Below are 14,178 nucleotides of genomic sequence, written 5' to 3'. Positions count from 1 at the left end.
CTGGAAGCTGTCCTTTTCCTGAAAGACCAGGGCCACCCCACTAGACATCTGTCTCTTGTTCTCAGCTCACAGGAAGGAAGGCTGAGGCTCAGAGAAGAGAGATTTGCCCACAGCCGCATAATGAGATTAGGATCCAGCTCCTGTGCCCCAGGGTGTAGGACTTCCTGCGGCCTTAGGCTTTCTGGGTCTGATGGCTTGGTGCAGGTGTCCAAAGGGCCCTAAGCCTCAACTTCCTAGGACCCTAGTGTTCTGTTCTCTCTGTAAGGTTGGCCACCTAACAAGTTGTGGGTAATGTGTCCCTTCGGGGGGACAGCCCAAGGCCCTGGGGCCCTGGGCTGCAGTTTTGTGTAGATAGTGTGCTTTCTGGCCACGTGGAGCCTGCTGATCCTGGAGTCATAGGATAGCAGTGCTGGAGCAGAGAGGTGGGGCAGGAGCAGGAGACTTTGCCTGCTTGTCCCTGATTTGCTGTGTGTCCTCTGAAATAATAATTTGGGGCCCCAGTGTCCCCATCTGTGAGGCCCTGACCCCTCCGTAGCACAGATTGATACTAGCTGCTCTAGGGTGAAGGATCACTGCAGTCCCCAGTGGCAGCCTTGCATCCTCCATGTTAGGAAGGGTAGAAGGAAGGTTCCTGTAGGGGTGGTGCTACTCCCCTGGGACTCTGGGAGGTGTATGGCCACCGGAAGGGAGCCCTGGGACAGACCCCGTCATTTAGCTCAGAGCCCAGGGCGGGCATGGAGAGTGATGTGTCATAACTTGGGCTCTGAGCAGGAAGTCGTCCCAGAGCAGGGGATGCAGGGCTTCTGGCCCTCCCCAGACATCTCCCTCCCAGAAATGCGGAGATGTGGGGTGGGTCAAGCCTGCAGCCCCACTATGATCCCCTGTACGACTGGGATTCCCAAGGTGCCCATCTCCCTCAGACAGGAGAGGCCTGGGCTCCTCTTCCCATCACCTGACTGCCCTGCCTCCCGGCTCTGGGGAGGGTTGGAGCCCTCTTGGGGGCAGGAGGGATGGATCCAACTGAGGAAGGGAAGAGGGCACCTGGGCACGCGTGGTCCCCAGAAAGTGGTCCCGGGGGGAACCCCCGCCCGCAGACACCCCTCCCTATGAAGGATGTAAAAAAAAAAACTTGTTCTACCTTTTTGTCTCCCCTCCCCCTCTGCCCGCCCCATGGCCCCCCCAGACTGCCTGCGCGTCGGCTGCGCACCCAGTAAGTGGCTTCCCTCTTCTTCTGCAGAGCCCCCAGGGTCCTGGGATGCTGGGCACTGGGATCTGGGGAGGGACAGTGTGGGGAGGACAGCCTTCCTCACTAGCCTGTGTGGGGATTGGGCAGTGGGTGTGGGGAGGGGAGCAGGCATGAGGGCGGTGGGGGTGGGGTGGCTGTGGAGGGCAGAACCAATGAGGCTGAACCAGGAAGGGCTGGTGGAGGGCCCTGGGTCAGCACGCTCACTAGCTCTGAGAAGGCCAGGAGACCTTGTCATCTCAAGTCCCCAAGAAGGTGGGGCAAAGACTTGGTGGGGGGGACAAAGACTTGGTGGCACCCGCAGCAGGACAGCCCCCCACCCTATGGCCAGAAGCCGGAGAGGCGCTGGGAAGTTCCACTGCATCTTCAGAGGTGGCCACAAGGGGGAGGGCGAGGCCCGCAAAGAAGAAGATGAGGGGTCCGGGCTTCAAAGTTCAGCCCTCCACAGCTCCTGTGTCAGGCAGGGGCTGAGTTTCTGCCATGTGGGGGTGCATTGAGAGGGGGTGCATTTAGAGGCTCTCAGCTGGGTGAGACGGAGAGCAGGTGTGGGCATTTCTGAGCATCCGGGTGTGCTGGGCTCAATGTTCTGTCTTCGGGAGAGTGTTTCTGCGTGGTGTGCCCTGATGTCATGCAAGAGAGCACTGGGAACATGGCAGACACAGGCCGAGGGGCTGTGTGTGTGTGTGTGTGTGTGTGTGTGTGCACGTGCACGCTCAGCGTGGTTCTGTGTGTGTTTGGTACCTGTGTGCCCATGCGTGGTGAATCCTGTCCCCGCTAGCCTGAGCACTGGGGGTCTGGGTGGTGATCTGGGAGTGCAGCACAGTTTCATATCATCCTAAAGAAAAAGATATTTTGTTCTAGACTTGAATTCTGATCTTGAATAAATGGTCATAATTGCTAAGAAACGTTCCTCTCTCTGGCCATGTTGGTTGTGCTGCGTGTGTGGTTGCACATCCAGGGGTGTGGAGTTGACCAATTGTGTACAGAGAGGTCACATGGGGACCCTCTGTAGATGGGGTAGCTGTGTGTCTATGTGAAGGTCTCACCGCCAGCAACGGAGCTGGGAGTACACAATACAAGTGGGAGCATGGTAATGCTCTGTATTTTTGAAAATTATAGGTCTATGACTATATGCTGGGAATTTCACTGCTGGCTACACACACTGACATTGAAGTTCCTTAGAAGACTTGGAAAGAAAATGTTGGTTGTAGGTATGGGTGTCTGTGTGCGAGGCCTCAGGGCACAACTCTGGAGGCACCATTCTCATCAAATTCTAATCCAATGATGCCCTTGGAAATTGCCCAGAATGGCAGCACTGAGTGTTATCTCGATTTATGACTGGGTGTGTAAAAATAGCATGAGTGTGTGTACTTGTGTGTGTGTGTGGGTGGGTGTGTGGCACAGCTGAATATGTGCCATAGGTTGAATGTGTGGACCTGGGCGCACATGTGTGTACGCGGGGGGTGGGGAGAAGACTCTGTGTGCTTGGGGGGGCCCACGGAGCCATATGCGAGTGCGTGTGAGGGCCGTGCTCACTCCCCCATTGGTGCCACAGGTAAAGGCCCTGAGACGCTCTTTGCCGGGCACAAGCTCAATGATAACGAGTGGCACACGGTGAGGGTGGTGCGGCGTGGCAAGAGCTTGCAGCTGTCTGTGGACAACGTCACCGTGGAAGGTAAGTGGTCTGAGACCAGGGAGTGGGTACATTTCTAACGATCTGTGGGTGGCCCTGTTCTTGGTGACAGCTGCCTGGGTCTCCACTCCTAGGGACCACATTCTGGCGAGCTACCGTGGTAATCTCTCCCTGAGGGTGGTATAGTATGGGGGGCCCCCCGACCATGGGGGACTGTTTGAGCTCCTTGCAGGTGGCATGGCCCCGGATGGCTGTGAGCACTAGGCCACCGAGTTGTCTGGCTCCTCCTGGGCCCTGTTGCCAGCAACCCCCCCTCCCCCATCACCACTGAGGCTCTTATGTGGAGCCGAGGCTCCTGGCACCCAAGGCCCAGCCCCGGAAATGATCCCCCAGTCTGCCTGCCTCATCTCTGTCTCTGGTCCTGAGCAGGACAGATGGCAGGAGCCCACACGCGGCTGGAGTTCCACAACATTGAGACAGGCATCATGACAGAGCGGCGCTTCATCTCTGTGGTCCCCTCCAACTTCATCGGGCACCTGAGCGGGCTGGTGTTCAACGGCCAGCCCTACATGGACCAGTGCAAGGATGGCGACATCACCTACTGCGAGCTCAACGCTCGTTTTGGCCTGCGGGCCATCGTGGCCGATCCTGTCACCTTCAAGAGTCGCAGCAGCTACCTGGCTCTCGCCACGCTCCAAGCTTACGCTTCCATGCACCTATTCTTCCAGTTCAAGACCACAGCCCCCGATGGGCTTCTCCTGTTCAACTCGGGCAATGGCAATGACTTCATTGTCATCGAGCTGGTCAAGGGGTGAGGTGCTGGGCGCGGCACCACTGGCGAGGAAGGGATTCCCCTTCCTGGGCTGCCCAGAATCTGGCCCCCAGCTGCTGGCTGAGACATCCAGTCCCCTGAACCCATAGCTCAGGGCTCAAGTCCCCAGCCACCTGCCAAGATGGAAAAGCAGCACCCCCTTCCTCCACTCTGGCTACTCCCCCGTTACTGCCTCACCAGGATTTTCCCAGTTGTGTCTGTTCTTCATTCACTGTCCTGGCTCAGGCAGGTCCTCTCTGTAGGCAGAAGGCAGGGCCCCTGCCCCTATGGCCTCTCTTGTCTGAGGACCCCCTCCCAGAGCATCTCTGTCCCACCCCTGGAGGTCCCTGTTATCCCCACGAATCTATCCCCCCACCAGCTCCCCTTCTGAGCCTGTTACAGGATCCGGCTCCTCTGTGGCCCTCCATCCCCACGTTCTCCGCATGATCGGACCTCACACCAGCAACCTCTTGCCCTTGGGCTGGGTCCTTCTGCTCCTGGGTCTCCCTCTCTATCCTGTGGTACCTAGGGTCCCCGCAAGCCATAGCTCCTCTTTACTCTGCCTTCCCAGCACTGCCCCTGCCTTGACCGGTGTCTCCTCCCTACCATGGGGCAGGTACATCCACTACGTGTTTGACCTGGGGAATGGCCCATCCTTGATGAAGGGGAACTCAGACAAACCGGTCAATGACAACCAGTGGCACAACGTGGTGGTGTCCAGGGACCCAGGCAATGTGCACACTCTCAAGATCGACTCCCGCACGGTCACACAGCACTCCAATGGCGCCCGAAACCTCGATCTCAAAGGTGGGGCCTGGGGCCTGTGGAGGAGGCCTGGCCCTAACTCAGACACCTCTCGGCCTCAGCGAGCTGCCTCCCATCCCTGACCAGTGTGCTCTTTCAGTTGGGTGGTCCTCTCTCTCCCCCGCCCACAGTCTCCACCTCTTTCCCCTTCTCTGCTGTGTCCAGCCTGATGTTTTCGGTTCAGTTCTCCAGGAGGCTGCCCTCAACACGTAAAGCCTGGCCACAGGATATGCCTTGTGGGGGGAGCTTGGCGGCCTCGCTCTAGAGCTAGCAGTAGGTGGTCCAGGGCTTCTGAAGGCCTTTTGGCCCCCCAGCTTGAGCAGTCTGCCTTGGTTGAGGGCTTGAAAGGGATTGGGGAGCTTAGCGCCCTGGCAGGTGCCTCCTCCAGATGGGAAAGGAGGGAGCAGTTGATAAAGGGACGACCGAGTAGTAGTTGTGGGGTGCCTGCCTGCTGCCCTTGTCATATACACTGGGCACTGGCCAGGCTAGCTCAGGCGACTCTTGGATTCAGGCTTCCCTTGTAAGCTTTGTGTCATACCAGAGTCACACATTCCCCTGGCCTCTTGGGTAGCCATGGAAGTAGTCCTTGCCTGCCCGCAGAATGGGTGCCTGAGAGAGCAGGGAAGAAGGAGGAGCCTCCAGGCCCAGGGCTTGGAACAGAAATGAAGATGAGGCCTGAGGCTTCTCGAGGCCACCGGGGCAACATGAGCCACCTCTTTCACAGGCTCTGAGTAGCCCTCAGCCCCTGGGGACCCCTTTGTGTCAGTGTGATTCAGACTGTCTGGGCTAGGGGAGGGTCCTCAGAGACCAGGGAATTCACCCACCCCCCGTTGGAGAGGAGAAAATGGGAGCTTCAGAGGCTAGATAGCTTGCCTTAGGTCACCAAGTGAACCGGACTCCGAGTTGGAGCTGGAAGCCTGGTCAGGTACTGGCAGAGTGCTGCCAATCCTCCAGGCCCCCGGAAGGGGGCGATGTGTCACAGATAATCCATAGTGGCGGCAAACCCCAGGGTGGCTTGGGCTAGCTAGTCTTGTGTTGCAAGGAGCTGGTGGCCAAGACTGTCTTGCCGAAGCTTTGCTAGGGCTGGCCAAGACTTCCAGGGAGTTGGGTGCGATATGGCCAGGCAGCAGTGCCTGGGATCAGGTGTCCCTGAGGAGAACTTCCTGGAGTCACTCAGAGTCCCTAGGCCCAGCGCCGGTTGTGGGGGAGAGGGAGACAGGGTCAGAGCACTGAGCTGGCTGAGAGAGGCTTGAAGGAGCCGTGGGAACAGAGAAGCAAGGGAGTGGGAGTGGTGCAGATGGGGCCTCATGTCTCTGAAAGGCCCTGATTACAGGCCGGAACTGGAATCAGATGTGTGGGAGAGAGCATGGAGCCCGTTCTTCCAGCTGCTCCCACCCCTCCCCACCAACCCCGCCCTGGGCATCTGGGCTTCTCTTGGGGTGGGGGAGCAGACAGATGGCAAAGTGGAGAAGAAAGAAGGAAGAGGTGGGGGTGGGTCGTGGGATCTCCAAACAGAAACTGGAGTCTGGGAGGGAGGGGATGCTGCGGGCCGGGAGGATTTGTCAACCAGATGCTGGTGTCCCAGGAGGTGGGACGGGGACACCAGGGTGCCTAGGTTTTAACCTCTCTTCTTTTGCAGGGGAATTGTACATTGGTGGTCTGAGCAAGAACATGTTCAGCAACCTGCCCAAGCTGGTGGCCTCCCGGGATGGCTTTCAGGGCTGCCTGGCCTCGGTGGACCTCAATGGACGCCTCCCAGACCTCATCGCTGACGCCCTGCACCGCATCGGGCAGGTGGAGAGGGGCTGTGATGGTGAGTGTAGGGTGGAGGCGTTAGGTGTGATTCTGCAGGCTGCAGGAGGGCCAGCTGCCCAGGTGCACTGGGGCAGCCCAAGTGCCCCCATAGCTCCGGGGCAGGGCTGCAGGGGCTGAGGGGTCTCTTGCCCTTCCTATTGCCTCTTACCTCCACCCCTTATCACAGGTCAAGCCCAAACCTAGCAGTCCCTGAGGTTCCTTCCCCTTGCCTCCATTCCCTTGTCAGGTTTTGGCCCTTTTAGGCCTGGCAGGGCTGAGAGCCGGACCTCTGGCCTGGCTCTGAAGCTTTCACACCTCCTGGGGAGGGAGGGGTCTTGACTGAGTGGGGGGTGTTCCTTCCTCCTGCCTCTTCCAGGCCCCAGCACCACCTGCACCGAAGAGTCCTGTGCCAACCAGGGCGTCTGTTTGCAACAGTGGGATGGCTTCACCTGTGACTGCACCATGACTTCCTACGGAGGCCCTGTCTGCAATGACCGTGAGTGCCCGGGGAGCTTCTGGCCCAGGCCCATCTGCAGGGACCATCAGGGAGGGAGGAAGGGTCTCTGAGAGCCATTCTGCTTCCTTCTTAGCCCTTCCTGTTGAGAGCCCAAGGGGAGCTGCTGGCTGCCTGTCCACTCTTGGAGACTTTTCTGTTGGGCCTGTGCAGGATTGCTGCTGCTGAATCTTGGGGGCAATCTGTTGCCAGGTGGCCTCCCCTCCTCATTCTGAGCTGGTTGGACACCACTCCCTTCACCTATGACCAAAGGTGTCAGGCTCCATTCCTCCTGGGAGATTTTGGTGACAGTCTTACATGCTTTATTTGTAGCTCACGCATACATGCTATTGCGTGGGACAGTGGGCGGGGGCAGGTGTTCACCAGGTGTTCACCCCTTTTCCTCTGGTACCCACAGAAGCTTGCAGTGGAAGTCTCTGATTTCCTGACCTGGGTAGGCCCACTCCCAGGGGGGCAGGCTCAGGAGGTTCCCTGGAGGCCAGGCCCAGCTGGCTTCCCTAGACTCTGGCTGTGCAGGTTCCCACCCCTGTCCCGAGGGAATCTCAGCTACAGGTTGTCCCTTGGAGTCACAAGGACACTCCTTAATGTCCTTGCCTGGTTTTTCTCCTCACCTGGGCATCTGTCTGCCAACTTGCATATTATTTAAGGCCCCTCCTTAGAGACGGCAGGGTGGACAGCAGTTTCTAGTCCCTTGTGGTTGGTACCCAGCAGCTGGTTAGAGCCTGGGGCAGGGAAGCTTCTATCTGAGGGGGGCAGTGGCTGGGAGAGGGGACAGCCTTCTCAGGCATCACCTGATGATCTTCCCAGGGGTAGGCCTGTTGAGAGACCAGGGATGTGACAAGTCAGTGGCCTGGGAAAAGATACACACATACACACACACACACATTATGCAGCACTGAGCTTCTTCATTTTACAAACTTGGAAACTGAGGCCCGGAGGGGTCAGTGGATTTCTGAGGGGTAGTTAATAGTCCATCTAGGCTAAAAACAGGTCACGATGCTTTGCCTCCATGCCAGGCCTTGGAGCCTTAGTCATCTGAGCCTGAGTCCTGACTTTCTTACAGGATAAACCTACCTGTTTCAGGGCTTGGGCTCTTGGGCAGATGTTGGGTTTTCTCTGGAAGTATGTCCTGTCGCCCTCAGTGTTGTCCTGGTTCTCAGGCATGGCCCAGCCTTGAGTACCTCCACATCCCCATCCTGTCTCCAGGGTTTTCTTGTCTGATCTGGTGCCCTCTGTTCCTTCTGAAGTCCCCAGCTGTGGCCAGATCAGGGACACCCTGGCTGCTGGGGAATAAAGACAGGGCTGGGCCTCTATCTCTCCAGCTCACTCTCTGTATACAGGAGATCTGGAGATGCTGGTCACTTTACTGCTTCATAGTAGCAACGCCTGCTGATTGTTTCATGTTTGGCAGCTCACAAGGCACTTTTAATTTGTTCCTCAAAAAAGGCAGGGGGATGGAGACCGACTATCCTGTTTAAATAATGAGGACACCAAAGCTGTTTCCATGCCCTAAGTCCTAGGGTGCTGGGGGCAGAGTGCAGCTAGGACCTAGGAGCTCCTGCCTCTGTTACCTCCCGCTGCTCCTTTAGTCCTGGGTGCTGGTGGTGCTAATAGTGGGCATTTCTTGCCTGGAGGGCAAGGGATCAAGGTCAAGAAATGCCACTGCCCATCGTCACTACTGCACTCCCACACACTGGAGCCTTCTGGAGGCGGGCATAGTGATTGATGGGGGTTTAAGGGAGTCATGCCATCTTTTTTAGCAGGGGTGGGAAGAGAGGTGGGAACAGCTTCTCCAGGTTCCAGGCAGGTGGGAGGCAGGGATAATTGAGGCTGGGGAGCAGAGCACATCTTGGCAAGAATCATCATCCCCGAGCACTGGTCTGTGTGTCTGGTGGCCGAGCCTGAGCAGAGCCACGCAGGTAAAGACAAGGTGGGTGCAGCTTGGCAGCTGTCGGGATTCTTCCTGCTGCTTCTCCAAATACCAGCCCTGGGGGGACCTTCTGAGATCTCCACCAGTGAAGGGCAGGCAGGAACCCTGGGGTTGGGGGTTCTGCCATTGCTTCCCAAACCCTAATTCCCTCTTCTCTGGGAGTCGTGCCTCCTAGTTCTCCACGCTTGGCTGTTTCGTGTTCATGCTGCCTCTCTCTGGCTGATCTCATCGAGGCCCTGGCGAGGCACAAGATCAAGCAGGAACCTGGCCAAGAGGCCTGTTCAGTTCACTCTGCCCCTGAGTGTGAAGGCTCTGAGAAGGCCGCTGGTCACGAAGAAGACAGGGAGGAGGGTTGGGGTTGTCTTGTGGGGGAGAGACTGGGATAGGGAGAGGTCTGACCTTCATTCCCTTTGTGGACTCAGTTTCTCCATCTGTGACATGGGGTGTGAAGAACCTCTGTGTCCCTTTACAGCTCTGTAGTCTGCACTGGGAAGGCAAGAGAGATCACAGGAGGGAACCCATCTCTGCCAAGAAAGAGAAAGAGAGAGAGAGAGAGAGAAAGGGAGAGGAAGGGAACTCCCTGCCATGGCGCTTGGGTTCAGGACCCAGGCACTCCCATCAGGCCTGCTATGGAGTGGGGGGGTGGGTCCTGTCTTCCAGAGCCCCCCCCCCCCCCCCCGCAGCAGTTCTTCACCATGTCTTACCCTGTTTCTCATCCACTTGCTCTGTCCCTCTCTGCAGCTTCTATTAACTCTCACACACCTCTCTCTTTTTTTGTACCTTCTGTCTCCCCCCCTTGCTCCCCAGTGCCACCCTCTGCAACTCTCTCCACTTCCCACTCACTAATATTGATTGCCCTCTAGGCGGTTTCCCTTCCTCTTCTCTCACAGCCACCAGCTCCTCCCTCCCTCCCTCTGGGACCGTACATTTTCTGCCTGCCCAGAGCTGTGTCAGTCTCTATTCCAGAGCCAGGGGCAGCTAAGAACGGGACAGAGGGGCAGGAGGACAAGGCTTGGGTGGGGTGGAGTGGGGGTGGGGGGTGGGGGGCTTTGCAGGCTGCCCTCTCTCCTCCCTCCCAGAGCCCTGTAGCACCTTGTAGCTTTCTCTTATGAAGGGCCTGGGGCCAGTGGGGGTGGGGAGGTGGTCCTGGGTGCTGACTGCATTTGAGAGTGGCCTGCAGCACTGTGCAGCTCTTGGTAACAGGTTTTGCCCCAAGATGGAATTCGGAATCAATAGGCAGGAGCGAGCCCTCTCCTGCCTGGGTGCCCCACACTCCCTCCCCTTTCTCATGTCACCTCCGCCTTCCTTTTGCCCTTCCTTTTGGCCTTTCTTCACCAACTCTCCTCCCCACCCTACTATACTGTTTCTTCGGCTCCTTCCAGTTCCATCTCCACCTCCCTTCCTATCCTTTTTCTACCCTCTGGCTCCCCCCACACATCTCTTTCCTGGTCCTAACGGAACCCAGATTGATGTGGGTGCAGAGGTCACATCCAGATGAAGGCAAGGGAGCCTCTCTGCACTTATCTCTTGGGCTATGACAGGTGCTTCCCAGAGGTCTCCAAAACTCTGCGGGCGGTGGGGGTAGGGGGGTGGGGGTGGGGGTGGGGGTGGGGGTGGGAGAGGGACAGATCTCAGTGAAGGGGCACCTAGAAGGGCTTTCTCAGCTGAACATAAGTGACCCAGGAAGGGTTTTGTCCTACATGGGACACTCAGTGGACCGGTGTCCTGCAAACTCCGAGGAGGGAGAGGTTGAGGCTGGGGGAGGGGCAGGGGTAGTGGAGAGAGGGAGGATTGGAGAAGTTCAGGGGTGTGCAGGGGGTAGGGGAGCACCCTTTTGGGTAGGTGGTGAGAAGACTGTGTGTGTGTGTGTGTGTGTGTGTGTGTGTGACGTGACTCACTCTTGGGTACCTTTGAGGCTCTGGGTCATTGTTTTTGGAGGGTGAGCTGGGGGAGGCGGCTGTGTGTATGTTGGCTGTTCATCCCCTGTGGCCAAACATGTATGTGTGCACGCTCATGTGCCTCTGCATGTTCACACCCCGTGCCCCTCCCCCGAGCTGCATGTGAGTCCGTGTGCCAGTGCCTGCGAGCACATGTGTGCATGTATGTGTCTGAGCCGACGTGTGCCTGCGCGCTCACTGGCGCCTGTGTGGGCACGTGGGTGGCTCCATACCCGTCCACATCCTAGCGTGCACGTGTGTTCCGAGGGGTGCGTGCAGAGGTGGCCGCGGCCACATCCCCGCGCGCCGGACCGAGAGCACTACCGGGGTGCGTCCAGGTGCGGGGGAAGGGAAGGTGGAGGAAGAGAGCTCGCCTCCCTCGCTCGCCTCGGTCGCGTTCAATTATTCAGCAGGGCCCCTTCTCCGGGGCGGGGGGCGGGGGGCGGGGGGCGGGGAGCGCGCGCGCCCGGGCGCGGGGGAGGGGCGGGGCGCGCGCCGAGGAGAGGCGAGCGCGGAGCGGGCTAGCCAGGTGCCGCGCGGCAGAGCTGCCCAGCGCCGCCCGCAGCTCGGGAGCCGCTCGGGTCCCTCCGCCCTGCACCCCCTCCCGCGCTCCGTCTCCCCTCCCCTCTCCACTGCTCGCCTCTCCTCCCTCCCCAGCTCCCTCCCTCCCTCTCCCTTCCAGCCCTCAGCCTCTGCAGCAACACTCCGCTGCCTCCATCTCTCCGCCGGAATCTCGCAGGCTCGCGCCTCTCCTCTGCTCAGCCCCGCTCCCCTCCCCTCCCCTCCTCTCCTCTCCTCTCCTCTCCTCTCCTCTCCTCTCCTCTCCTCTCCTCTCCTCTCCTCTCCCCTCCCCTCCTGCCTTCATTCCCCCCTCACCCGGATTTGCTTCCCTCCTCCCTTCTCCTCCCCCCCGCGCCCCCCCCGCCCCGGCCGCTCCCTCCTTTCCCGGGCCTCCGTCGGGCGGCAGCGGCATCGGCGGCGCGGCCGGCCCTGGTCCCCGTCGGTCTCCCGCGTCTCCCCTCCGGGCCCCCTCCTCCCCCGCTCGGTTTTTCCGCAGGATTTCCCCCCGCTCTGCCGTCCCTGCCTGGCCCCCGCGCCCGCGCCTCCCCTGCCTCTCCGCCCGGCACCATGCCCCCTCCCCCGGGCGCTCCCCCGGGTTTCTGACGGCCCCCTGCGCCGCTGCGACCCCGCCGAGATGCGGGCGGACCCTTAGCTCCTTGGGATGGACCCAGGCGTCCTGGATCTTGGCGTTGCCGCTGCGCGGACCTCGGATTCCCCGGCGGGATCCGGTTGATTTCGTTGGCTCCGGACCGAGGCTTGGGCTCTTGGTTTTCCTTCTCTTCGCCCCCTACCCCCCTCCCGGGGCTCGGAGCCGGAGGGGGGCTTCGCGGGGCCGCGCCGCCCCGCGTCCCCGCCCCCGGCCATGGGGCTGTGAGGCGGCCGCCCCCGGGCCGACATGCCCCCCGGGGGGAGCGGGCAGGGGGGGTGCCCGCGCCGCCCCCCCGCCCTGGCCGGGCCCCTGACGCCGCCGCCGCCACCTCTGCTGCCGCCGCCGCCGCCGCCGCCGCCGCCGCCGTTGCTCCTGCTGCTGCTGCTGCTGCTGGGGGCGGCCGAGGGGGCCCGGGTCTCCTCCAGCCTCAGCACCACCCACCACGTCCACCACTTCCACAGCAAGCACGGCACCGTGCCCATCGCCATCAACCGCATGCCCTTCCTCACCCGCGGCGGGCACGGTAAGTGGCGCTGCCGCGGCCGGCCGGCCCCCCTGCGCCCCCCTGCGCCCCCCTGCGCCCCCCTTCCCGGGCCTCCCGTGCGCGCGGCCCCGGCCCCGGCCCCGGCCCCGCGGGCCGCACCCGGCTTGTGCGCGCCCGGCCCGGCCCGGCCCCTCGGCTTTGCGGCCGCGCTCCCTCACCTACCATCTCCTGCTCGCATCTTCTCAGCCCCACCCTGCTTCTCCCGCAGCCCCTTCCTTCATCGTCCTCGGCAACCTGCCTCCATCACTCATTTCTTGCCTCTCCTTCACCTCCTTCTCCCCATCTCCGGGTTGTCATCACCTTCCTGTTTCCGCTCCCATCACCTCCCCATTCCGTCCTGTCATCCTCTGTCCAGCTCCCCCCTGCCCCGTGCCTCTTACTCACCTTCCTCATCTCCTTCATCTCTGCCACCTTACCTCCACCTCTGCCTCTCCCTACCTTCCCGGCTGGTCTAGCATCTCTGTGCCTCCCACCCCTGCAGGGGTGCTCCCCTCCATCCCTTCTGTCCCCGCTGCCTGACACGTCCCATCTCTTCCTCTTTCACCTCTGGCCCTCCAGCAACCTTCCCTTCTTCCTGCTCCTGTCTTGCCATCACCTCCCAAACAGGCAGCTCCCTCCACCGTCCCAGCCCTCTCCCAGCCTCCTTTCTCCTTTGCATGCCCCTTAATCTCTGCCGGGCCTTCAACTCTGACCCCCAGCATCTCTCACCCCTACAGCCCTATTGCTTGGAGCTTCCAAGCCCCCATCCCGGGCTCCCCATCACCTTCCAACTCAGGCTTCCTGTAATCTCCCAGCCCAACCTCCTCACCACCCCTCATCCCAATCTCTCCCTCACCTTCGTCCCAATCTCCCTGTCACCAAATCACTTGTGGTGTCAGTCCTCTAGCATTTTCCACTTACTGTCACCTCTTGTCTCAGCCCCTCATAACCTTCCACCTCAAAACCTCCTTCACCTTCCCTCTCAGACCACATCGTCTTCCATTTCCAACCTTCTATCACTTCTTGTTTCAGCCCCGGTATCACCTCCCATCTCAGCCCCCTCATCACTTCATAGCTTCAGCCCCGAGGTTCTCTGCGTCATATTTCTACCTGTGTACCTGCCACCTGCCATCTCTGTACCCCTGGGTCTCTGTGGCCCATCACTTCCTGTCAGTGCACCCCACAACTTCTAGTCTGTGCCATCTCCATCATCTCCGTGTCCAGCCGTCTTCCCATTTCACCTCATTTCCGTGCCAGACCCCCTCACTTCCCATCTCAGGCCCTCCTTCATTTCACATTCTCAGACCTCCTGTCACCTCCCATCCCAGAGGCCCATCACCCCCTGTTTTAGCCCACTCATCACTTCCCTTCCCTGTGCCTTGCCATCCCTGTCCATAGGGGACCCCCACCACCTCCATCTCTGTACCTCTCTCACCTTCCGCTTTGTCACCTCCATCACCTCCCATCTTTGTACCTCATTTGCCTCCCAGATCTGTCCCTGCCATCACTGCCTGTCTTGACTCCCATGGTGTCCCGGCATCTCCAAGCTTCCATCATCACCTTTTATCTTGACTCTTACTGTGTTGTCACCAGCTCTCACGCTGGACCCTCATCACCTCGCATTTCTGTGCCTTCCATCACTTCCCATTCCTGCCCGTCCATCACCTCTTTTTTTTTTTTTTTAACTCCACTTTTGTCCCTCCCTCACCTTCCATGCCTGTATCTTCCTCATTTCCCAGCCATGCTCCTCAGGGCCTACTGTGTCTGCGCTCACCTCTG

General features: G+C 59.9%; 1 protein-coding gene and 1 long non-coding RNA gene across 37 annotated transcripts in view; one reads left to right on the top strand and one right to left on the bottom strand.

Moving 5' to 3' along the window:
* Positions 1-14,178, top strand: part of NRXN2 (neurexin 2) — a 97,396-nt gene that overhangs the window by 48,667 nt on the left and 34,551 nt on the right. For 11 of the 32 annotated variants that reach the window (XM_077862256.1, XM_077862246.1, XM_077862245.1 and 8 more), the window contains 6 exons: positions 1,184-1,212; positions 2,792-2,918; positions 3,306-3,687; positions 4,304-4,494; positions 6,131-6,304; positions 6,662-6,781. In XM_077862256.1, coding sequence (XP_077718382.1) covers positions 1,184-1,212; positions 2,792-2,918; positions 3,306-3,687; positions 4,304-4,494; positions 6,131-6,304; positions 6,662-6,781 — 1,023 coding nt within the window. Of the gene's footprint in view, positions 1-1,183; positions 1,213-2,791; positions 2,919-3,305; positions 3,688-4,303; positions 4,495-6,130; positions 6,305-6,661; positions 6,782-11,227; positions 12,400-14,178 lie in introns of those variants that run through there. The other 21 variants (XM_077862270.1, XM_077862255.1, XM_077862262.1 and 18 more) reach the window with 6 other exon arrangements.
* Positions 7,079-13,003, bottom strand: LOC144292246 (uncharacterized). 5 transcript variants are annotated; one of them, XR_013359691.1, is made up of 4 exons: positions 12,583-13,003; positions 9,129-9,253; positions 7,874-8,082; positions 7,079-7,614 (listed from the first exon to the last, which is right to left on the bottom strand). It is a non-coding gene; the product is annotated as an uncharacterized LOC144292246 (long non-coding RNA). The 5 variants fall into 5 exon arrangements; XR_013359692.1 differs by having other exon boundaries at positions 9,129-9,215; positions 12,583-12,997; XR_013359689.1 differs by having other exon boundaries at positions 7,874-8,079; positions 12,579-12,993.

This window comes from Canis aureus, chromosome 21 (assembly GCF_053574225.1).
Source record: "Canis aureus isolate CA01 chromosome 21, VMU_Caureus_v.1.0, whole genome shotgun sequence".
In the NCBI taxonomy this organism is placed as follows: domain Eukaryota; kingdom Metazoa; phylum Chordata; class Mammalia; order Carnivora; family Canidae; genus Canis; species Canis aureus.
Note: the sequence above shows the minus strand (reverse complement) of the source record. Positions and strands in the feature narration are given on the sequence as shown.